The following is a 25,334-nucleotide window of genomic DNA, read 5'->3' on the forward strand; positions in this document are numbered from 1 at the left end:
TTTTTCAAAAGTGTCCTGAATAGCACAAGGGAGTTCCTTTGGGGTGACGGATCAATTCTGTATCTTGATTGTGGTGGTTGATACATGATTATATACAAATGATAAAACTGCATTGAACTCTGTTTCTTCCTACATAAACATACACACACACACACACACACACACACAGTGTACACGCATACACACATAAGTGCACGTAAAAACTTAGAAAATCTGAATAAAGTCTGTAGCCTAGTTAATAGTACTGTACCAATGTCAATTTCCTGGCTTTGATACTATACTATAGTTACATAAAATATTACAACTGGGAGAAGCAGGGTGAAGGCTACACGGACCTCTGTACATTTTTGCTACTTCCTGTTAAGTCTATGATTATTTTGACATAAAAAGTTTAAAAAAAAGCCACTTGATGGCTGTGAAAGAAAGTGATTTCAGTTTAAAGCATGGTAATATAAAGAAATACTATAAAATTTCCGTGTCATAAAAGGGTTGTAAAGTCAAACAAGCTTACCCATTGCATTTGCTCTGGCCCCTTAAAATTTGATGTTATGTATCCCAAAGCCTTTGCCCGTTCTCGATAAAGCCGAATTGCTTGATCCATGGGAACTCTTAATCGGAACCAGTATTCCACTGTGCCAAAATTGGAGATGTCTCCTTTAGTTCCTACAAACCGATACATAATTCACTGTTAAAATGGCCCCATAAATCAAAATATATACCAGTAAAACAAACATCAATAGTATTAGACATTAAAACTATAAATTTTATACTGAATAAAATAATACATGACTTGCACAGATGGTGTGTGATTGGCAAATAACAGAGAAAAAGAGAATAAGTTACTTCTGCAAGTATGAGTTTCACTGTGTGTTAAATATTATTAAAAAACTATGTTTGAGGTAGTCCAATTCACACTATTCCAATCCTCCTAACATGTAAAAAGATTTTTTTCTGATGCTATTTTTTCTTTTTTTTTAAACAAGCTGCACTCAATGCAGTCTGACAGATACAATATGAAATCTCAAAACTATGAATGTGATATTCCACATTATAATTCAAATTTCAAGAAATCTTTGGCACCTTCCTAATTTTTCTACTGTACCACAAGTACAGGGGAAAACACCATACCTATTGCCAAATCTATACTGTACGTAATACACCCGTGCATGTCTGCCCTGCACATCTTCAGTCCTCACAATTCTGCCGCTCTTTATCTCTCTTCCTCTGTGACGACTTCCTCCATGGCTCCTGGGGGACCGAAGAGCTCCCTGCTTCCTTTGCAGGAATCGAGGATTATGTCCTCATTAGGGCACTGACTGCTTTGGCAACTGTCACTTCACCAGTTTACTTCTCTACCACACTAAGTTTCTGAGGGCAGGATTTTTTGAACCACGTGAATATATTATCTATGCAATCAATAAAATCAAATCCCTCCCTAGAACCTAAGTCACCTTCTTTCTTTCTTGAGAAGGCTTCTTCGCTTGGCCTCTAGGATCTCTTGGTTTATCTCCCTCTTCACTGGTGACTCCTTAGTTTCCTTTTGCTGGCTCTTCCTCTTCTTCTCGAATGCTAAATTTTAGAGTTTCTCAAGGCTCAATCTTTGGTCCCTTTCTCTTCTTTATGTACAGTTACTCTCTCTGTGAAATTATCTGGGTCCAAGGCTTAAAATATATTCTGCATGCTAATGAATCCCACTTTTATATTTCTATCCCTGACCTTCAGACTATTATATCCAACTGCTCATGTGACATTTCCACTTGGCTGTCTAATAGGCAGGTCAATCTTGTTCAGACACTATTCTTAAGTTTTCTTCCTCAAATTTGTTCCTCTACCCGACCTATTTCAACAAATGGCCTCATCATTTCCCTAGCTGTTCACACTGAAATTCTTACCTTGTCTGTTTCTCTTGTTTCTCTACATTCAGTTGATGAACAAGTTTTAAAAGAAGAGTTAATCAACCTACACTGAATATGACTACGTCTTATCACTACTTTCATTACCATCTTAATCCAAGCCACCATTCTCTTTGCACAGATTAATGCAATCGCCTGAAAATGGTCCTATTCCCCCTCTTGGCCGGTATAGACCATTCTTCCCACAGCACCCAGCATGGTTCTTCCAGGATCTGTGTTGTTGGACTTCCCTGGTGGTGCAGTGGATAAGAATCCACCTGCCAATGCACAGGACATGGATTCAATCCCTGCTCCGGGAAGATTCCACATGCTGTGGAGCAACTAAGCCCAAGTAGCATAACTACTGAGGCTGTGAGCTGCAACTGCTGAGCCCAAGTGCTGTAATTACTGAAGCCTGTGAGCCTGTGCTCCGCAGCAAGAAAAGCCACCTGCAGCTAGAGAGGAGCCCCACTTGCTGCAACTAGAGAAAGCCAGAGTGCAGCAATGAAGACCCAGCACAGCCAAACAAACAAAAAACAAAAAGAAAAACTATGTGTGATCTCTTACCTCATCTTCTCAAAAGTATACAATGACTTGCCTCAGTCAGAGAAAAAGAAAGTCCAAACATGACCCACAAAGCTCTACAGCATGATCTGATCCCTGCCTACTGCTTTAACGTCATCTCTGCCCTAGTCACAGGCCTCCTCGACGTTCCTCCAATTGGTCAGGTTTGTTTTTCCCTCAGGCCCTTGTACTTGCTGTTTCCTCTGCCTGAAAACAATCTTCCCCTGGATCCTGACATGCAGGATTTGTTTGGCTGTGGGTCCCAGTTGCAGCACACGGGCTCTCTAGTTGTGGTGCATGGGCTTAAGCTGCCCCATGGCTGATATGGATCTTTATTCAGGTCTCTTTATCAATGTCATCCTGTAGGGAAGTCCTTATCTCAATAAGCAACCTTCCATCTCTCTCTTTAGCCTCTTGCTCCGATCATCTTTCTTCACATCTAAGGATAGGTGTATAGTTTTACGGCCCGTCTTCCCCTCTAGAAGGTAAGCTACAGGAGGGCAGGGGCTTCATCTGTCTTATTTATCACTGATCACAGTATTTGCAGTGCTCAGTAACAGTGATAATGATACTCTCTTTAAAAAATATTTGATCAACATACTATAATCAATGTTTTAATCAAACAAAGATATCAACATGGTAAATAAACATTTGTACTAAGAAGCTTTAAAAAATTAACAAGCATTGTACTGACGTTATCAATGACATTTAAGAGTGCAATCAACAGTGGGCAGCTGAATCAGACAGAGAACACTGTCCTTACCCTAAAGGCACCTTGAATCTGTGAGAGAAGATATTAATGTGAAATGCCTTATTAATATAGAAACCAATCAGGGATTCAAACAGCTGAAGTCTGTAAGACTATACTCACCAACCAAACTTGCTGTGCAAAATATTCGACCACTTTTTTCTAGAATTTCATGGAATCTCAACTGACAAGCTGCGATTGTTTCATAATCTGTGCTGTAAGCTTGGTGAACCTCAAGAGTCACAGTATTTTTCTGAATGTATTGTAAGAATAAGTCATTAACATGAACGAGGTATTGAGAAGTAAAGTTATATTCTGGGTGAAGGCCCCGTACTATGGGAGTTGTCTGTAGTTCAAAATCATAGAAAGCGTAGGTACAGAAGGTGACAGGCTCTTTATCCCCAGATGCCTGTAAAACTTCGGAAGAAAAGGTTACTTTGTTGATATTGATTTCAAATAGGTTTTCGCCTCGTTCTAAGTGAATGGTTTCATCAAATTCATCAACTGAGTCATCTGGCATGATTTCTGGCTTAAATTTGTACTGCTTGGTGCCATAGGCAATATCCTTTAATTGGGCTGCAAGAGAAGACACACAGTTTAGAGGTTTTAAGGTGCTGACATATAAAGATACAAAGACACATATTAAGTGGTGGGGAATCTGAGGGCTTGCAGTGTATAGTCCCAATCAAATTCTACAGCTACACTGTTTTTCTGTAACTGATACTGTGTTTTAAAGAAATCTATCACTTATTTTGACATCATTTAGTTAAAAAATTAAGTGGTGATACAGGATATACCAGGGAAAAGGAGAAAGAAGAAAAAAAAAAGCCTTTGAATGAATAACTGAGGTAAATATTTAGATTCCACTTGCTCCTTTGGTTTGGCTTTATTATCTTCTCTCCTTTAAAATCAATTTCTCTTTCCACTGCTACCTTCTTGTCAGTTTATCCAAATATATATTTTTCTACTTTTGGGGATGATGGCTATGTTCATTATCTTGATTATGGTGATAGTTTCACAGGTGTATATATATGCCAAACTCCCAAATTGGGCACTTTAAAGATGTGCAATTTAAAGTATGTTTATCCAAAGAAATGAACATTTTTAAAAGTTGTGGTATGATCAGAAATTTAAATACTGATTAGAAATTTTATGATAGTAAATAATTATTGTTCATTTTTAGGTACAATTGTATTGTTATTTTTTAAGACCTCAGATGCATCCTGAAATATTTATTGATGAAATGATATGGTATCTGAGATGTGTTTCAAAAGAATATGGGTAAGATAGAAGGGAGTTGGGGATACAGATGAAAAAAGATTGGCTATGAATTGACTGGCTATGTGGTAAGTACATCAGAGTTTACCATACAATTATTTCCACTCATATATGTTTGAACTTTCCCATAAAGAATTAAACAAATTTTTTTAAAATAATAAAACCATTATGCTGGGAAAAAAAATAAAGTATGTTCATTATAATTCTATAAAGTTGCTCTTAAAAATATATATATCTTTCTAGATTAGAACATTCCCTCACATCATATACAAAAATAAACTCAAAATGGTTTAAAGATATAAGTGTAAAACCCAAAACCATGAAACTCCCAGAAGAGAACACAGGCAAAACACTCTTTGACATAAGTTATAGCAATATGTCTTCTGGATCTGTCTCCTAAGGCAAAAGAAATAAAAGCAAAACTAAATAAACTGGATCTAATTAAACTTAAAAGCTTTTGGACAGCAAAGGAAACTACTGACAAAACAAGAAGATAATCTACTGAATTCAGGAAAATATTTACAAATGATGTGACCTACAATGGGCTAACACCTCAAATACATAATATAAAAAAATGAAACCCAATATGAAAAAAACCCAAAAAACTTCATTAAAAATGGCAGAAGACCTGAATAGATAACTCACCAAAGAAGACATACAGATGGCTGACAGGCACATGAAAAGATACTCAACATTGCAATTCTCAGAGAAATGCAAGTGAAAACCACAATGAGATACCACCTCACACCTGTCAGAATGGCTATCATGAAAAAGTGTACAAATAACAAATGCTGGTGAGGGTGTGGAGAAAAGGGAACACTTGTATGCTGTTGGTGGGAATATAAACTAGTACAGCCACTATGGTAAGGAGTATGGAAGTTCCTTGAAAAATTAAATAAAAACTACCATATAATCCAGCAATTCCATTCCTGGATACATATCCAGAAAAAACAAAAACACTAATTGAAAGGATAATACATGCACCCCAATGTTCACGCTGCTGTTCACTTGCTAAGTTGTGTCTGACTCCTTGCAACCCTGTGGACTGTAGCACGCCAGGCTCCCCTGTCCTTCACTATCTCCCTGAGTTTGCTCAAATTCATGTCCATTGAGTCGGTATCTAACCATCTCATCCTCTGCTGCCCCTTTCTCCTTTTGTCTTCAATCTTTCCCAGCATGAGGGATGAGAGTCTTTTCCAGTGAGTTGGCTCTTCCCATCAGGTGGCCGAAGTACTGAAGCTTCAGCTTCAGCATCAGTCCTTCCAATGAATATTCAGGGTTAATTTCCTTTCTGATTGACTGGTTTGAGCTCCTTGCAGTCCAAGGGACTGTGAAGAGTCTTCTCCAACATCACCATTTGAAAGCATTGATTTTTTGATGCTCAGTCTTCTTTATGGTCCAAATCTCATCTCACATTCATACATGACTACTGGAAAAACCATAGCTTTGACTATACAGACCTTTGTTGGCAAAGTGATGTCTCTGCTTTTTAATACACTGTCTAGGTTTGTCATAGCTTTCCTTCTGAGGAGCAGTGTCTTAATGTCATGGCTGTACCCACAGTGATTTTGGAGCCCCCCAAAAATAAGATCACTGCTTCTACTTTTCTCCCTTCTATCTGCCACCATGAAGTGATGGGATCAGATGCCATGATCTTAGTTTTTCTGCATGTTGAGTTTTAAGCCAGCTTTTTCACTCTCCTCTTTTACCCTCATCAAGAGGCTTTTTAACTCCTCTTTACTTTCTGCCATTAAAGTGTTATCATCTTCTTAACTGAGGTTGTTGATATTTCTCCTGACAATCTTGATTTTAGCTTGTGATTCATCCAGCCTGGCATTTCACATGATGTACTCTGTATACAAGTTAAATAAACAGGGTGACAATATACAGCCTTGATGTACTCCGTTCCCAATTTTGAACCAGTCTATTGTTCCGTGTCCAACTCTAACTGTAGCTTCTTGACTTGCAAACAGGTTTTTCAGGAGGCAGGTAAGGTGGTCAGGTATTCCCATCTCTTTAAGAATTTTCCACAGTTTGTTGTGATCCACAAAAAGGCTTTAGCATAGTCAATGAAGCAGAAGTAGATGGTTTTCTGGAATTCCTTTGTTTTCTCTGTGATTCAATGAATGTTCATAGTAGCACTATTTACAACAGGCAAGACCTGGAGGCACCTAAGTGCCCATCAACAAATGAACAGATAAAGAAGATGTGATTGATATACATACACACACACACACACACACAACACACACATGTATTACTCAGCCATAAAAAGAATGAAATTCTGATATCTGCAGCAATGTGGATGGACCTAGAGAATATTATACTTAGTGAAATAAATCAGAGAAAGACAAATAGTGTATGATATCACTTATACGTGGAACCTAAAGATGATACAAATATATATGTAAAGCAGAAGCAGACTTCACAGATATAGAAAAAAGCTTGTGGTTATCAAAGGGGAGAAGGAAGTAGAGGGACAAACTAGGGAGTATGGGATTAACAGATACAGACTACTATGTATAAAATAGATAAGCAACAAGGGTATATTGCATAGCACAGTGAATTATAGCCATTATCTCGTAATATTTTACAGTGAAGTATAATCTACAAAAATACTGAATTATTATGCTGTACTTCTGAAACTAATATATTGCAAATCAACTATATTTCAATAAAAAAATAAAAAGATATGTCTCTTTCTAAATACATGTTTTCCCCCAGGTTACATCCAAACTTCTAAAAAGAGTAATGTCTACTTGTGTCTCCCATTCCTCATGTAACAGACACTCTTCCATCTCCTGTGAAAAGCATCTGCTTTACTTTTCTTGTGAAACTACTCCAGAAAAAGTCACCAATAACCAACTGATTTCTAGAGTGAATGGACTTTGGTCCCGTGTTACTTTGGGATTGGAATGAAACCTGACCTTTTCCAGCCCTGTGGCTACTGCTGAGTTACTTATTTCCTGTGTTACTTGATTTCCTTGCTTAATTGACAATGAAGACCACATCCTCTTCCGTGAACTTTTGTGGGATTCCATGTCTCACCTGCCCTGCTTCTCCTCCTACCACTCTTCTCATTCTTTAAGGGTTTCTCTGCTGGTTTGCTAGGCTTCTGTTTTTATCTGTTTTTTAGTCTATGTTTCATGAGTAACTGTATCCCTGTTTATTTTTTAATTAATTAAATTGAAATATAGTTGACTTACACTCTTGTGCTAATTTCTGCTGTATAGCAAAGTGACTCAGGTATACACATATATACATTCTTTTTCTCTACAGTTTATCCCAGGAGACTGGATACAGTTCCTTGTGCTATACAAGGACCTCGTTGGTTTTCCACTCTAAATGTAATAGTTTGCATCTGTGATCCCCAACCTCTTGGTCCACCCTCCTGCCCCTTCCCCTCCCCCCTTGGCCACCACGTCTGTTCTCTACGTCTGTGATTCTGTTTCTGCTTTGTAGACAGGTTTGTTTGCGTCATATTTTAGATTTCACATATAAGTGATGCTGCATGGTGTTTGTCTTTCTCTTTCTGACTTAGTTTACTTAGTGTGATCATCTCTAGCTGTATCCAGGATGCTGCAAAAGGCATTCTTTTGTCCGTTTATGACTGGGCAGTACACCATTGTATCTATGCACCACATCTTCTTTATCTGCTCCTCTGCTGATGGACATTTAGGTGGTTTCCATGGCTTGGCTACTGTGAACAGTGATACTGTGAGCATAGGGGTGCATATATCTTTTCGAATCATAATTCAGTCTGTTTATGCCCAGGAAGGGGACTGCTGGGTCATATGGTGATTCTGTTTTTAGTTTCCTGAGGAACCTTCATACTGTTTTCCAAGGTGGATGCACCAACTTATATTCCCACCAATAGTGTGGGAGGATTCCTTTTTCTCCACACCCTCTCCAATATTTGTTATTTGTAGACTTAAAAATTTTTTTTTTATTTATTTGGCTGCATGAGGTCTTAGTTGTGGCATGCAGATCTTCAGCTGCAGCATGTGGGATCTAGTTCCTTGAACAGGGATTGAATCTGAGCCCCCTGCATTGGGAGCACAGAGTCTCAACCACTGGACCAGGGAAGCCCTGTTATTAGTAGACTTTTTGATGATGGCTCTTTTGTGAGGTGGTACCTCATTGTAGTTTTTATTTGCATCTCTAGTAATTAGTAATCCCATCCCCTTTTATGACTTCTGTTACTATCAATATACTGAAGACTCGATATTTCTATTTTTAATTGAGATTTTTTTTCCTAAATAACAGACTCACATATTAAGTGGCTTGCTGAGCCCTCTATCTAGATACTCTCTAGGCACATCAAACTTAATACACCTAAAGGAGAATGACTCATATTCTCTTCGAGTTATTTCTGGACTTTGAATTCCAAGTGAATGTGTTAGCCTACATCCAGCTGCCTACGCTGGATACCATGGAGTCACCCTAGGTTGCTCTTTGGCTTTGCGCTCCCCACATCTGTAGGGTCACTGCTATTCAAAAATATTTCCTAAGTCTTTAGCAAATCTGTCCCTGTCTTCTCCACCTCCACTAATGCTACCTTACTTACACCCAGAGTGTTTATTACCTAGATTATTAATGGAGCCCAAACTTCTTCATTCCTTCAAATTTTACTCATTCTTCCCAAAACCTATAGCATAGTCTCCAAAATGTGGTTTTGTGTATTACTTCCTACCCAAAGATTCCTTGGTGCTTCTCTAGGTTAATAAGGTTCAAACTCATGCAGGTGGCGAACACGGCTTTCAGCATTTGGTTCTTTCCAGTTGTATCTCCAAGTTTTCCTCCTTTACCAATCCTGAGTTCCAAACTGATGAAATCATATGCAGTTTCTCAAATCAATGGTGGTGCTTCACATTTGGGGCATTTTTATCTGCCTCATCTACTGCATGGAATGCCTTTCACTGCTTTTATTTAGTGGTGAATTCTGTCATTATTAAAGACTCCAAGCCTACTGTGCGGAGTCATCCCTGAATCTTCAGATACAAACAGGCATTCTCCCCTTAATGTTTCCTAGGTAGCTTTTTCATTTTCCTAACTTCACACTCTTCACAGTAAAGTGTGTCTACTTACTTGTTGACATCTAGTGAGTTTGAGCTTTTTTCCTATTTGTATTCTCACTGCCTAGCACTTTGCTTAGGATATGTTAGGAACATGAGCATGTTTATGGAATTAATCAATGAATTTAGGAAACAAATACAATATATTGCTAAAGACTTAGTGACACTTGAAAGGAATGAACATCTCAAACTATGTGACCTTCCTGTTATTCATGAAAATTTCATTAAGCAAATTTTTATTGAATACTACTTGAAATAAAAGGAACACACGCTCTTTGACTTTCAGAAACCCTGTTCATTCAGATAGATTATTTATTGAATTCTTCTACTTAGAGCAGTGGTTCTCCGAGTGTGGTCTGGGAACCCTTGAGGGTTCCTGAGGCTGTTCTGGAGGTCTGTGAGGTTAAAACTATTTTTAAAATAATACTAAGATGTTATTTGCCTTTCTCATTCTTATTCTCTTACAAATGTATAATAGGGTTTCTCAGAATCTACAGGATGTGTGATATCATAACCGATTGACTGCAGAAGCAGATATAAACACCCAGCTGTTTTCTATTAAGACAGACACTAAAAAGACTTGCAAAAATGTTAAACAATTTAAAAAGTTTAAAACAGTGTCACTTGTCTCACTGTTTTTTTGGTATGAAAAATGCAGCTTTTAAAAAATAAATACTATAATTTATGTTAAATATGTATTGGGTTTATTATTATTATTTTAGCATGACAAATATTTTTAAAATTTCTCATTTTTAATTTCTAATATGGTAAATATCTTAAGTATAACCCATATAAACTCATGCCTTTTGGATTCTCAGTGATCTCTAAGAGTGCAAAATTACTGCTGGCACAGATTACCGAGTTTAAGTGCTGCATGGCAGAGAACATGAAAGAGAGACAAAGTATTTATCATTGGAGAATTTATATATTGTAGTCATAGAGAATATGCAAAACTGCAACGGTGAAGAACACATATAATACAATCTCCAAACATATCTTTTAAGTACAGTTCAGTTCAGTTGTTCAGTCATGTCCGACTCTTGGCGACCCTATGAACCGCAGCATGCCGGGCCTCCCTGTCCATCACCAACTCCCGGAGCCCACCCAAACCCAAGTCCCTTGAGTATGTGTGAGCAAAAGTGGTAAGTGCTGAGATAGTCTTTTTCAAAGTATAATCTTATCCCTGTATCTGAATTGCTTGGAATTATTTCTAAATATACAGAATCACAGGCTCCAGGATCTCTAGGAGTAGGACCCAGGAAGCTACCTATGAAACAAGTTCCCAATGTTATTTTCTTACTTGCTAAAGTCTGCAAACCACTGTGGGGGCATTTCAAGGAGAGGGGTGGCTAGGAGTAATGGGAGCCAGCTTCCCGACACAGGCATGCACTGAGTTAGATTTTGAAGTGGGGAAGGGTTATATCTTGGAGTGAGAGAAGAAAGGAGGTTCAGTTGGAGCAGACAAAGGCCTGGTGGTGGGCCAGAGTAAGATGAATCTGACCAAGAGCAAGCAGCAGACTTTTTGGCTGAGAGGCAAGAGAAATTAGAAATGAGGTGCTTAAATTTAGTCTGTGGTACTTTATGAAGTACTCTGAAATCTTGCCTGTGACACCAAATTAAAAAAGCAGTAGGGCATTCTTGAGTAGAGAAGTATCAGATAAAATCAGCCTTTCTGGTAAACTACTATTATCGTTAATAAATTGGGGGAAAAAAAGAGCAAAAAGAAATTGTGAGTGTACACTTGGATGACATTTTCAACTGCTGTAAAAATCCACTCCTCTAGTCACCATGGACAAAGAACTGTGCACACTGTACCTTCTAGTTTCTGGATGCGTGCAGCCCGGATATCAAGAAGATGAACATACTGTTCCACTTTAAGTTCATAATCTTGCTGCAGATTTTCCATCTTCTGGGTCACTGCCTCAACTTCCATCTAAATAAAATACAGATAAACAGCTTCATTACTTAGGATCTGTTCCATTAAAAAAAATTTTTAAAGCAACTATGATTCAAGCAGATTTTAGATCCTGGGGATACCAGGAGCTGTAAACCATTGTTTCCTGACTTCAAAGAGCTTACAGTTTAGAAAATTATGCTTGACGATGTTCATTAATTAGGAGTGAAATCCACACAACTCTGGATTCCTTTTAAGGAGTGATATTCCCATTAGTTAAAAGCTAATATAAACATGGCTGTGGCAGGACCATAGGAGAAACTATAACTCAGCTGCAGAGTGTGCTAACACTAGTAAAGGGGGAATTCATCACCACAGTTCACTCTCTAAAACCAAGGACTTAAAATTATTTGTTTTAGAACTCTTTAGTCTAAGTATCCAGTTACAAGGCTAAATTCCGAGCATGTGGTAACACATGACAATTTATAATAGATGATAGTAGATGATACTGCTTTAAAATGCAAATCATCAGTAGAATATTATAGGAAACCTATCTTCTGGATTTAGTGTATTACAGTACCTGATAATCTTTATTAATTTTATGTTGCATAATTAACATGTTTCTTGTCTTTTCAAGTTCTTGCACTGTTTCTGCATGAGTTGCTTGCAGCTCTTTCATGGACCGTTCTAGATCTTTATTAATTTTACTGTCTACTTTTTCTAAAAATGAAAGGTCTCCATTTTTTTGTGATTTTTGAGCCTAAAACAAAACATGTTTTATTACCAAAACAAGAGTTTCTAAAATGTAATTGTGAATTACACAGATATAGCAAGAAATCATTAACTGAAAACAGATAGATTTTCATTTTCCATTAGGAATAAAGCAGTCCTGATATAGAATACAATATTTGGATAGATATTTGGAACAATTACAGAGAAACAGAAAAACAGTTTATTACTCCATGATGCAAAAAAGAATCAAGTGCATTGATTTCTATTTCTTCATTTGATTAAAATCTACACTGTGATGACCTAAAAGAAAAGAAATGTATTTTTGTGTGTCTCCTTATAAATAACAGAATATTCTAGAACTGGAAAATATCTTCTGGGGACATGTATAATTCAGTATTTTACTTAAGATAATAGGGTGCACCAATGTCTCAAAGGACAGAAAATTGTTAATTAGTCTTATAGTGGGGCACATAAAAGTGAAATGTTTGTTACAGTTGGAGAAAGTGCTTTAAACATGAGTTTTTGAGGTCTACTTTAATGTGATTTTGATGTCATTATGAAATATGTATATGCTATAACTAAATGTCACCTGACCACTTTCCTGAATAATTCATTCTGCAGATAAGGGTCACCATTATGCTGAAACACTTATATGTAGACATGAAATTCATGGTGAAGTTTAGAAAGTTACCTTTATAAGCAGGAGAGCTTCACTCAGTTCATCAGCATTAATATCACTCTCCTGCAAAAGACAGAGTAAGTAAAAGCTCACCATGAGATATTCATGGAAAGTACAAGAGATATTCCAACTACGCAGATTACCCTCATGGAACATAAGCTGCCAGATACCATGGGTTAATAAACTAAGTTGTATATTTGTATTCTGTTGCTTTGTGGTACAGTGTTTTCTTGACGTATAAAGTAGTTAGATAAAAATTTGGAGTTCATTTTCTAAATAAGAAAATGGTTCACCTGGTTGTAAAACTTCATGCGGTTTTTAAGTTCATCAAGTTGTTGCTTTTGTTCCAGGTACTGTAACTGGAGTTGTCTATTTTCTTGACTGATTTTCTCATTTTGGTCTTAAAAATAAAGTCAACACAATTAGAAAGTTAAGTGAGAAAGAGGTAGAAGAACACATTTTAAGTTAACTTAACTTGTGATACACACCCAGCTTGAGCTAGTATTGTTCTGGCCAGAGAGGAAATTAAGCTCACACCTTAGACAAAGGCAGCAGGGGAGTGAGGAAGAAACACACACTATCATGTGTCTACCATATGATTCACTGGCTTATCAGAAACTTAAGACTGAGGTTCACAGTATTAATATAAGGAAATTGTGCCTCTGGGACTTCAAAGGAACATACTATCTAAAATACCTAAGAAAATACGTTTCTAAATCTATGACTTTTACTTACTTATTAAGGGTCCTGAAAGGCATGCAAAAAAAAAAAAAAATTGTGTCTTTTAGTGTTTTTAAAATCGACTTTCTTGAGTTATCTTTTCCCCATTTAGCATAAGGTCTTTTTTAATTAAAACAAGATAATTTCTCTGACAATAACTCTGGATCCATAATTATCATCAACCCCATTTTTTAAAAACTCTGTTAAGGTGAGAGAAATGGATTCTCAACCAGTGCATGGTAGTATCAATAATAATTCATGGGCATTCTTTATTCATTGAGTTCATGATATTAATTAGGACATGGACTCAGAGCTATCATTATGGGATGGAGATAGGTTACCCTTGCCTATGTGCTTATTCACTAGGACCCACAAGCTGGGGTACAGGGAAGAGCTACAGAAGACAGCAAATCCATAGAGAGTCGAATTTTTTACCTTTTGCCTTAAATATGCTTAACTTAAAAAAAAGCATAATGGCTAGCTAACAAATCTATCCTTCAGTCCTATGTTCTTAAGTGTCTTCTCCACTAGAGATCGTTGTGGTGGTCAAGTATTCTCCTCTGTTGTCTCCCTGTGGACTGACTCTAAACCATGTCATCCAAAGTGTCTCTACTAATTTCATCTTGCTCACAGAGATTTATGGTTATCATAAGTCCTCAACTCAAGTTGTACATTTTTGTTTCCTTTTCTTAAAAAAAAAAGGGAAATCAACATATTTGCCAAGAATTTCTTACATGAATACATTTGCACACTGATTGCACTTTATACAAAGCTGTTTCTTTTATAAAGCTTTGCGTTCCCAAGACATAAATGCTACATATAAGCAAAAACTGTAAATCACACAGTTAAGAAGAAATGGATTAAATTAGAATATTTTTAATATGACATATTTCTGGCAAACTAAGAAGAAAAGTTACCCTAGGGTATGTGAAACCATTTAAATATCAAATATGTAAATATTTTTCTTATTGATGAAAGGTTCAAAGGTTATCCTAGAGTATAAACTGCTACTATTGGGTGAACTAAATGAAAGAATTTTCCAATGTGAACAATACTTGAAAAATTTTAAGGTAAAGCTCAAATATTTATCTCTAAACTAAAAATTAGGATTAATAATAAATGTGAGTTATTATGAGATAAATTTGCTTTTTTGGTCAGAGAGTAAAACAATAATGTGAAACCCTTTATTTGATGTTGATTAGGTTAAAACAAAATCCAGACTAGGTAACAAAAAGAAGGTAAATGTAGTGAGAAAGATGTAAAACCAAGGTCCTAGGGATAATGTAATTTCCTTCTCTGGCCAGTGAAACTTTTAGGGGTTCTGAGGGGGACCTAAAGTGTAAGGACATGACTGCTCCATCTGGACTGCTCCATCCAGATGCAGTATATATTACTTCTATGCTCTAGTTTTTCTGGTCTCTCAACTTTTCAGAGCAGGGTATATGTTACTGGTGTAAATAAACTTATTCAAATGTTCCTTCCTTTACTGACTTTTGTTTCAACAACCACATCCCCACTTCACTGGTTATTTTTAAAACCAAGGCTTTATTAGTGTGAAAACAATTTATTAATGGGAGAAGGTATTACTGAGTAACAACAACTTTCTCTCTGTAGAATTTTATGTAGAATTATCTACTATATTTTTCCTTTCTTAAACTGTTTATTGGGGGATATAACTCCTGGAACTTTAAAAGTACGGAGACATTATAGTTCAAAGAGGAAATAGACTTGCTGAATTATAATATGAAAATCAAAGCACTCTGTACAAGATAAAAAATAACCTCCTTACCTTATGATTTGACAAAAAGCAGGTTAAGCTAAACAGCATTTTATTCAAATGAGATAACATTTCACTCTTTTAAAATTATGTTCTTCGAGCACACCATTAATAAGCAGAGTGCAGAGAACAATTCAACTAAACAATTTTCAGAGCTCCTTTGTGCTAATATCTTCAGCTGTGATCAATATAACCATATGTATTATGCTGAATTATGCATTTCAGCTAAAGATAGAAAGGAACTTTCAAAAGCAGGCCCTTAAACACATGCAGTTAATTTAAGCATTAACCAAATGCAAACTGCATTTACATATCCTTCCCCCACATATTCACACAATCTGAAACTAATTTGTACCTTGAATAAAGAGGTGAGTATTCCCTAAAAATAATTTGCCAGTTAGATGAATGACTACAAGAAGCCAGGGAAACATCTTCTGGCAGAGAACACTTGATACATAAGAAAGTAAATGTGTGAAGAGACTTCAAAGTAAAATGAAACAATTTCAAAATCTGTAATACAAAAAGGAATTTTCTAAATATTAAAAGGTTTCCTTAAATAGATAAATTCAATTTTTGGTTTAATACTTCCTGGAAAAAAATTGTTTAAAGGCTGTATTATTTTTCTTATAATCTATCTGAACATTTTCACAAAGAAACAAAAACTTGAAACTAGTAGAACTGTAAATTTCAGGTATTCAAGCAAAAATAACTAAAATAAGTTGAACTAAAAAAAAAAACAGATTTGGTTCTAGCAGTTTTTCTTAAGCAAATAATTGGATAAATGTGTAAAGATCTGTGCAGAAAGATGTTCATGATACTTAAAAAAGCTGAAGCTATTTAAAAATTCATCAATAGACGGCTGTTAAACTGTCTATGGCAGATCCTCACACTGGAAAACTATGACAGCCATTATGAATGATGATGTGGATTTACCATATACTTTTTTAAAAAGCACATTAAATTACATGTATACTTATAGAAACAACTCTGGAAAGACATATATAAATAATAGTGATTATTTTGTGGGTTGTGGGATTGAGTGACTTTTAGAAGAAATTTTTTTGTTTATTGGACTCTTCTTTTTTAATAATGCACATGAGTTATTTTCATTATTTAAAAAATCTGAAAAGACTTAAGAACCAGTAAGAAAAAAAGATAAGGAATGCACTAGTTGCATTAAAATAACTTAGCAATTGTTGTTTTAAAAATTTATAAGAACCCCCAGAATTAATCCAACAGCAATAAATAGGTTTTCTTAACAACAACAAAAAAAGACCACTAAGATTCTATCCTCTTAAAAGAGTTTCTTTCCAGAGAACAATGTAAATGTGAAAAGATGAGAGTTTGGAAATTTGGGTATCTAGGGAAGAACAGAAAGCAAAGGAGAAAGGTTTATTTCATTTCTCTTTCCTTTAGAACGAACAGAGAGGAAATATAGAGAACTTCTACTTTGGTGGAAGACTTTATTGAGCAACTACTAAACAAAGCACTCTGTTAGGTATAAAATACTACACATTAAAATCAGGAACTATATATCTTTGACGTAGAAACTTTAAAATATCCACCCAGTCAGAAATCATGTCACCATTTTATTCTACTCACAATCTTCTAGAAAAAAATTCAGAAACCATCTGCCATCAAATTTAACCACTTGGTAAATATAAATACTGTATATATATTTCATTGAGATTAACACCCCATTGATTACAAGATGTGCTCCAATTTCAGACTTCTTAAAATGCTAAAAAAAAATCAGACCATAATTTAAAAAAATGTTATCACCTTTTTAATGATGCTAAAAAGATGCTTCTCAAATTCAGAGATATTAAAATGGGAAAAAAAATCTTTCTTAGAGTTAACAAAATATGGCAGTGTGATCTAAATCAATATAGAGAATACTGCCTAGATATGTAATTGTTTTTTTTTAACTGAGTCCGTATTAAACATTTAAATGTTCTCATGCAACTGAACTGCAAATGTTCAAAAGGAGCAACCTTAATCAGTGGGTTTATCTAGCAGATGAGCAAACACGTACAACACTTGGAGCAAATAATTCACTTTCCTGGTTGTGCATTTGTGAGTATACGTGTGTATAAGATAGTAGAGCAGACATCTACTTTAGTATAAATTATTTTACTTCTATGAGACAAGAAGGGTGAGATCTGGGACTCATAAAGTGTAACTTATTAATGATTATTATTTTAGCAGGGACATCTTGACAAGGCTTCTGTGTTTAAGTTCTCTGTCACAGAGTAGAATTCGACATTTCACTATTAGAGAGGTCTTCCTTGTCTGCCAGATCAAAAACAGCCAAGAGAGACTTCCGCCCTTCTCGGCTGTCTTCCACTGCCATTTTTCCCCCTTTGCACTTGCCACCACCTGATGTACTGCATATTTATTTAATTACTATCAGTTTCTCCCTCTCAAATTTATGCTGCATGAGGACTAGGTCTTTGTTTATTCGTTGCTGGATCCCTGGAACTTAGAATAGTGCCTAGCACATACTGGTGCTCAATCAGCACTTGTTGAGTTGAATAAATTTAGGAAAATTAAACAAACTAAAGACAACCTGAACAAGAGTAACTCTGAGGAAAACTAATTTGTTTGGCATGTATGCTAAGCTGAGTAAAGGGAAATTTGCAGCAAGCACTAAACTCATAAAAGCGAATGACTCTTCATACCGGCTGTGTCCCCAGTACGCAGCAAGGTGCCTGGCAAAGCAACAGGCACCACAATGGGTACTTATCAAGTCAGTGAATAACGATGAATAACATGCATGTTCGAAATGAGTAAGTCAGTAGTCATTTCATATGTACCTCTTTCAGTTTTTAATCTGTCAAGGATTTCAGTTTTGTCTGTTAAATCGGATTTTAAGGCTGTCTCGAGTTGAGCAATCTGTATTTTCAGCTGCTGTTCCTTTAACTTCCATTGCTCTTCATGGGCGGCACTGAAGGCACTGCAAGACACACGTGACAGGCAGGGAAAGCTTGGAAATCAGCGTCAACCGAAAATAATAAAGAGAAAAGCTTTTAGTGGCACAGAGACCACTGTCATCATGTCTTAGGAATTAAGTAAACATATGCTGGTCTGCTGCTGTTGAAACCAAGGCGCCTTTCTCAGGCTGCGGTTAGGGAACATGAAAGAGTTTGTGGGATGAGCAAAGGAACTGGCCTTAATTTAGAGCTCTAAAGTCAGAAAAGTTGGCAGTGTGCAGCTTTTGTGGGACTACTAAAGGAATTCAGATACTGTACATAGTCCAAAGGAATCCACAATTCCAAACCTCAGCAGTAGACCTCAGACAAAACCATCCTCTCCCACGAATGCACCCTCTTAATACAGAGAAATGGGACTCTCCACCTGATCGTTAATTCTAGAGTTTGAACTTTTAAAGAGTCTGTGATAAAAACATATCCACAAAATGTGGCGATTCTGATATTAAACAGCAGTGATCATATAATTTTTTTCCTAAAAAGCAAACAGCAGCAGGCTAAGAACAACCAGTTTTACATTGTTACACATGATTGGGGTGAGAACCCAGTGAGAGGACCTTGATAATAATGTTACAGATAGAATTATTATTCATTAATAAAAGTAGCAGTTTAAACTATCATAAAAATCTACTAATGATCAGACACAGGACACTGGAAGAATCAGCTGCAAAATAACCAAGTAGTATACAGAAGGTATACAGTAAACATTTGTTTAGGTCACTGGTTTCCAAACACTGGCCTAAAACACTGGTGCTAGGTTAAAAATGCAGATCCTGGGGCCCAGGAATTCATAGTTTTATAAAGTTCCCCAGGTGATAACCAGGTTTTGGGAAAACTGACCTTGATTTGTATTTCAGCAGAAAACTATTATCTGTGAGCCTTGATATGACTGAATAATTATCAGCAGCTTTGACCCTTCTACTTATTTTTAAACCCAGTAAAGGAAGCAGAAATTTACTAAATCTGGTTTTGAACTGATGATGAAACAAATGGAAAAGAAACTTGTTACTGAAAATTGCCGAAACTTGTTACTGAAAATTGCCGTAAATGTTGCTCCCCCCGGCTAGTCTGAGGTTTTATTCCAAAAGAGATACTTTTCTGGGAGGCATATCTTTCAAAAGAACAAAAAACTGTATTTATTTTACAGTTTGAATGTTTTTTTTGTATTTAAAATAACATGACCTTAAAAATAAATAGAATTCTAGAAGTTTCTCTAAATATGACATCTGTTTTTTCTATCAGTATTCTCATTTCACATATGGAACCTTAAAAAAATACATGGATCTGATATATCAATGTTTCATGTTAATTTTATCAAAGGTAGAGTTACCTAGGTTTAAATGAAATCCAAATATGTACTTTAAATACTGAAGTAAAGAATATCCCCTTACATTTTCATTTTTTTACACAAATATATTTCCATGTCTGGTCAAATTATGTATACCAAACACATAAAAATATGCATATACGTGAGTGTATATGTGTGTATGCGTGTGTGTGTGTTTTATATTATTAAAAACATGTACTACCCGGAAAAAAAAATTAGCATGATGAAATAGGCACAACCATACATTATATCAGCTGCTAAAAATTAGAAACAGTAGTATTCCAATAGCATTAGTACCAGCAAAAAGATCACCAACAGTTAATCTGGCAGAAACATCAGAAGCTGTATGTGTTTAAATTAAGAACAATTTAGCAGCCTGGTTTTTCCAAACCCACAAAATACTAGTGTAAATCAGCATAAGTCACTCTGAATTTAGTCCACTGCTATCTTCCCTCTAAATTTAGGATTACATTCCACTGGAGTTTCATGAGGAATTCCTTTTGAATTTACTGTATTCCTCTATGCTTGGAGCCATCTGTGTAACTATAAATGGTAAACCACATCTGGCTCCATTTTCTTTGTAGAGGCTGTGTACATGATTAAATCTGCATATGTGAACAGTCTTTGAGAACCCTTTATTCATGAAAATGTTTTTGTACATTGCCTACAGTGACAACTGAGGAAGGGATCATAGTTGGTCTTTGTGCACATTTTATTGTCACATTATGTTGCTGGAGTGATAAAGAATCCATCTGCAATGGAATGCCCATTGGTTCCTGTGGTCACTGGCATGTCCACTGGTAGTCATGGGTCAGCATACTGTAAGTACACACCCTTGATCAACAACATGGTAAGATTAAAAAAAAAAAAGAGCTGAAGAATTCACCTCTACCCTAAATAAAGTCTTTTTTCTTACAGAAGGAATTCCTTTTATTCCAATGTTCAAGGGCATCGTAATGTGAGAGATAGGGAAGAATAAGCTCTAATCCTCCATAAGGAAATCCATAGGTACCTTAGTTAGGCCTAATGGAAATTAAATGCATATTAACATGGGGATATTTCACTTACTAAAGGAAAAATGATTGCCCCAATGTACCCAGTTTGATTTCTGAGAAGCACAAAGTGCTCATTTAGGATCATATGAGCTTCCATGTTTCTTAGAAGATTATAGGGGGTCAGGTGTTCGATTTACAGAAATAGAACACAGAGACTCTATGGATGGTCAGTAGCATGCCCTTAAATTTTGGATATTAGATGACTATCACGTTGTAAAAACTTGAATCATTCAATTCTTAAAATGGTTACTATCATCTTCAGAAACTGGACCAACTCTTCTTTTAAATATGCATTGGATTAGTGTCTCTCAGGAGTTAATACCTTAGAATCACCTTTAAGAGAGTCTCTGGATTTAAAACTCAAATTGGCTGAATCTGAATTGAAAGGTGTTGGGGGTGAGGGACAAGGGCAGGTGGGGAGGTTTCACAGCGGGGGTTAAACCTCCATTTCACTGTTTTCAGGTTACTGATATATATTATAGTTGAGGGACTATTGCATTCATCAGCTGCATTACCCTAAAACTATATACTAACTTCAAAAATGGGACACAGCTTTACTATATTATAGTATAGCTTTTCTCTCTGACCAAATTGAAAGATTTAATTGCAAAAAATTTTAATGAACATTTCTTAAAGTTATACTCATTGCTTGGCAAAGTATCAAAAATGTTATAACATATTAAAAATGGCTCATACCAAATACTAGCATGAAGATTTTATCTTACCAGATGATTCTCTAATATGTCATATGTCAAGTAATAAACACATTCAAAATACCATTTGAAAAGGAAGATGAGAATGCAATCTGCACATCACATTTTTCTACTGAAAACCAGCCAATTCTGAATAACAAACAAATGCTCCCCTCTTAAAAACATGCTATCACTATGACTAACCAAACAGGGAATATATGTAGTTTGTGATGAGCCTTACTTATTGGCAACAATGAATAACACTGCCATGAAATCCAAGAGCTGTAAAGAATCCTGGCGAGGATGTTGATTTTTGTAGAGTTTTTTCAACTATGCTTCTGAAAACACATTATATATTTAAAAAACTGTATTAGAGAATTTTATAGTCCTATTTACCATCATGTGTGCTTGCTGGATTTTGTCCCTAAGTGACATTTTTTTTTGACACAAATGTTTTGACACTCATTATACCCATTTACTTCTACACACTTCACACAAAATTCAAGTGTAAGCAGCATAATGAAGTCTGTTTTTAATGTGGCAGGGAAAAAAAGGTTGCTCAAGCACAAAACACTAAAATAAAACCCTCCAAAGTCAGATTTACACTCTTAGATCACCTTCTAATATGGAAAGATAAATTTCATGATGATAAACTGAGAAAAACATGCCTTTCTTAAAATGTCATTTATGCATTATTCCCAATAAAGTTTAATGTTTTTTGTTACAAGAAAGTATATTCAGTAAATTCTCATACTGAAGGGGAGTAGAAAATGTAAAAGTAATGACCAAATGGCACTTATACACATGTATTAAGTTCATGCTAAATTACTTGAAATTATAAGATGTTAAGATAAATATTTATAAATTAATAAAAATTTCAAAATCTATGAGAGTTCTATTATTCCATGAATGTTTCCCTCTTGCACATATAATTTTCCATTGCAATTAAAATCAGAGAGATAGACATAGGGAAAAAAAAATCAAGTTTCAGGTTCAGAAGAAATGGATTCTAGTCTTATACTGGGGTTTCAGCAATGCTGAAACTGACTCTGTACAGGTTTCTTAATTTTTCTTGAGTCTTAATTCCCTCATTTATAAGATATGGGGATAACATTTTCTCTGCCATATTATATGGTGATTGTGTGATCTATACAATGAAATTTTAAGATTTCAAACATACAACTACCAAACAGGCATATATCAATATAAACCTATGCATTATTCTGTAGAGACAGATACAATAGGATAATAAATGCTTTACATAAAATTAATCAGGGCTGATGAGAGTGGGACCAGAACAAAGCACTAGGGCCACATGGTCTGGAAGGGGGTCCAAGGGAAATTTCACATGAAGAGTTTTTGCCAGTCTGTCCTCGCTGGAGAGCCCAGGATGTTACTTTGATGTTTGAACCTGCTACTGGTAACCTTTAATATAATAAGCCACTGTGCAAAGATAATTAACACTAGGATAAGCAACGCAGGTGATACTATACAATGATATGTCACATTAATTTAGGTATTTTCTCAAAGTAAACCAAAATAAAAGCCTCTCCTTGCTACTTGTTTAATTTGTAAGATGTAAATTTAGCTTACAAAACATATCAAACAAAACCCAGTTAAAAAGTTAAAGCTATATCTGTAGATCAGATAGCTATTTTCTGATGTTTCAGAATGTGACCAATTAGAAGCAACTGTTGAATATCAGCTCTAACATAAATATATATGTCAATATATACAAAATTTACTTACATGTAAATCTGTATTTATCACTTATCGGTATCATACATTGAACAGACTTATAAGTACACACACGTGTGTATCACTTAATTAAACAGAGTTGTGGAGCAGAATTTTGTTTCTAACATTACTAGAAAGGATTAGTTTTTAAAATACCATAATTATGAAGCAGATTAAAAAAAAAAAAGGAAAGCAGCTCTCTAAAATACATCTTAGGATAAAGATGTGGTGTTTCTCTTTTTAAGAACCAGAAAAAACTAACACCTTTACTTCTCATCAACGGAATTAGGCTCAGCTAACAAGCTGGGTAGCCGAGCAGAACAAACAAGGGCTTGAAGAGACCAAGAGAGGTTCAAATATGATCTCTATTACTTCATAGCTTTAAGAACTCAGGTAAATTTCCCTAATTCTATTTTATTTTCAATTTCTCCAAAGTGGGCATTAACAATACCTGCATTTCCAAGTTGCTGTAAGGAATTTATACCAATGCAAAAGCAGGGTATTTATCACAGTGCCTGCACACTTGCAGTCTGTGTTCAAGAAATGAGAGCAGTTTGTCCTGACAACAAAGTGATAGTTTCTTAGTAACAGACTGCTGTTCAGGTTAAAGAACTTATTACCAACCCCTTAAAAAAAGCTTATTTTTCTTTTGTTACATGTATAGATTTCTTGCCATCAGCTGTGGCTAATTCTTTCATCAATATTAGGTTTTCTGACATTCAGTGTTTTGATAGAAAAGATCTCAAACAAGAGAAGGAGAGAACACATGGAATCACGATTTACCTGTTATAAAGTTTATCATAGTTTTCCTTTAAAAGTTCCCGCTCCTTTTCTAAATCACTAATTCTATCCTGCAGCTGAAATGAAAAGAAAATTACACACTAAGTATATAAAACCACCTAGGGATAAAAAACAAAAACATACGAGGAGACAAACATGTTTCAGTCTTGATTTCTACATTGCAGCCGTGAGCTAGACCACGTATATTGTCTGAATCTAATTTAGCATCAGTTTTTTCCAAGTTGCTAAGTAAACATGAAATTAATATTTCTGTTTTAATTCACTAAGAACGTATGCACTGCTTTATGGCAACATGTGCCAAAACTCAATAAAGGATGTGTTAAAAGCTTGCTATTAGGTTTGGGGAAACATAATATTTTTTTACTCTCCTCCCTGATGGATTCCATCATTATATTCATTTTGTATAAATTTCCAATTCCTCCCCTCCCAAAATTAAAGGATTAAGCTTTCTTTTGGTTTGTGGTTCAAACAAATTGTGTCAGTCACTACTTACTCTGAACACACAATTTCTCATGTTACCTGGAATTTACAAAGAAACAGTAGTACATCTTTCAAATGACTGAACAAATTAAACTATATACCTTGCTTTATCCCAATGTATAAATGAATAATATTTTTAGAAATAAATGTAGGTCAATAATTATATATTGATGACTAAAATGTAGCTTTCTGAATTTATTTCTAGTATTTCAGTTTAATTCACCAGTATATTTTGTTGTTACAACCTTTTCCCATGGATCACAGTACTCTTAAAATTCATTCCCTTCTCAAAATTCTCTTTTGATGCCAGTATGAGACACTGTAAAAGATTCTTCCAAGATGACAAGAGAAAGTAGGCATCTTATTTCATTTCCATGCTCTTTAAGGACAAAGTTATCAAACTACAGAAAGATTGTGCTAGCTGGGGAACACGAGAAGCAACATGAGTAGGAAGATGAGTTTTTAAACAACTTCTTAGAAAAAAAATAATTTCTCAAAATCGCTGACACTGTACGGCAGAACATTCTCCTCCTTAGAGACAGATATATTCCTATAATTGTTCTGACATCTCAAGTGACTAATAAGCTGTTAAGACTGAGACAGTTATATTCCTCAGGTAATCTGGTATCCGTTTAAAAATGTCATGGTTAAAAAAAGCCATGGTTTTCCTTTCCTCAAGGATCCTTAATCCTTTAGATACACAGTGGATCTCAGCACATTTGTAAGTATTGTTAAGTACCGATTTGCCATGCACATATTACTGGGTGTGCTCAAAGTGCCATGGATGTAGTTTAGGATTCTGAAGTCAATATAATATTTAAAATGTCTCTATTTGACTTTTTCAAAACAGTTACAGACAAGTTTTAATGCAACGAATGGCTAAACATTTTAGG

The 25,334-nt window shown here is 35.5% G+C and overlaps 1 protein-coding gene across 4 annotated transcripts in view; it reads right to left on the reverse strand.

The window, feature by feature from the left end:
* Positions 1-25,334, reverse strand: part of RPGRIP1L (RPGRIP1 like) — a 97,656-nt gene that overhangs the window by 44,927 nt on the left and 27,395 nt on the right. For 3 of the 4 annotated variants that reach the window (XM_061387212.1, XM_061387213.1, XM_061387211.1), the window contains exons 9-16: positions 23,944-24,017; positions 18,176-18,315; positions 13,156-13,262; positions 12,875-12,925; positions 12,032-12,211; positions 11,373-11,490; positions 3,328-3,780; positions 512-663 (exon numbers count right to left, since the gene is read on the reverse strand). In XM_061387212.1, coding sequence (XP_061243196.1) covers positions 512-663; positions 3,328-3,780; positions 11,373-11,490; positions 12,032-12,211; positions 12,875-12,925; positions 13,156-13,262; positions 18,176-18,315; positions 23,944-24,017 — 1,275 coding nt within the window. The remainder of the gene's footprint in view (positions 1-511; positions 664-3,327; positions 3,781-11,372; positions 11,491-12,031; positions 12,212-12,874; positions 12,926-13,155; positions 13,263-18,175; positions 18,316-23,943; positions 24,018-25,334) is intronic. The other variant, XM_061387214.1, reaches the window with a different exon arrangement.

This window comes from Bos javanicus, chromosome 18, assembly GCF_032452875.1.
Source record: "Bos javanicus breed banteng chromosome 18, ARS-OSU_banteng_1.0, whole genome shotgun sequence".
Taxonomy (NCBI): domain Eukaryota; kingdom Metazoa; phylum Chordata; class Mammalia; order Artiodactyla; family Bovidae; genus Bos; species Bos javanicus.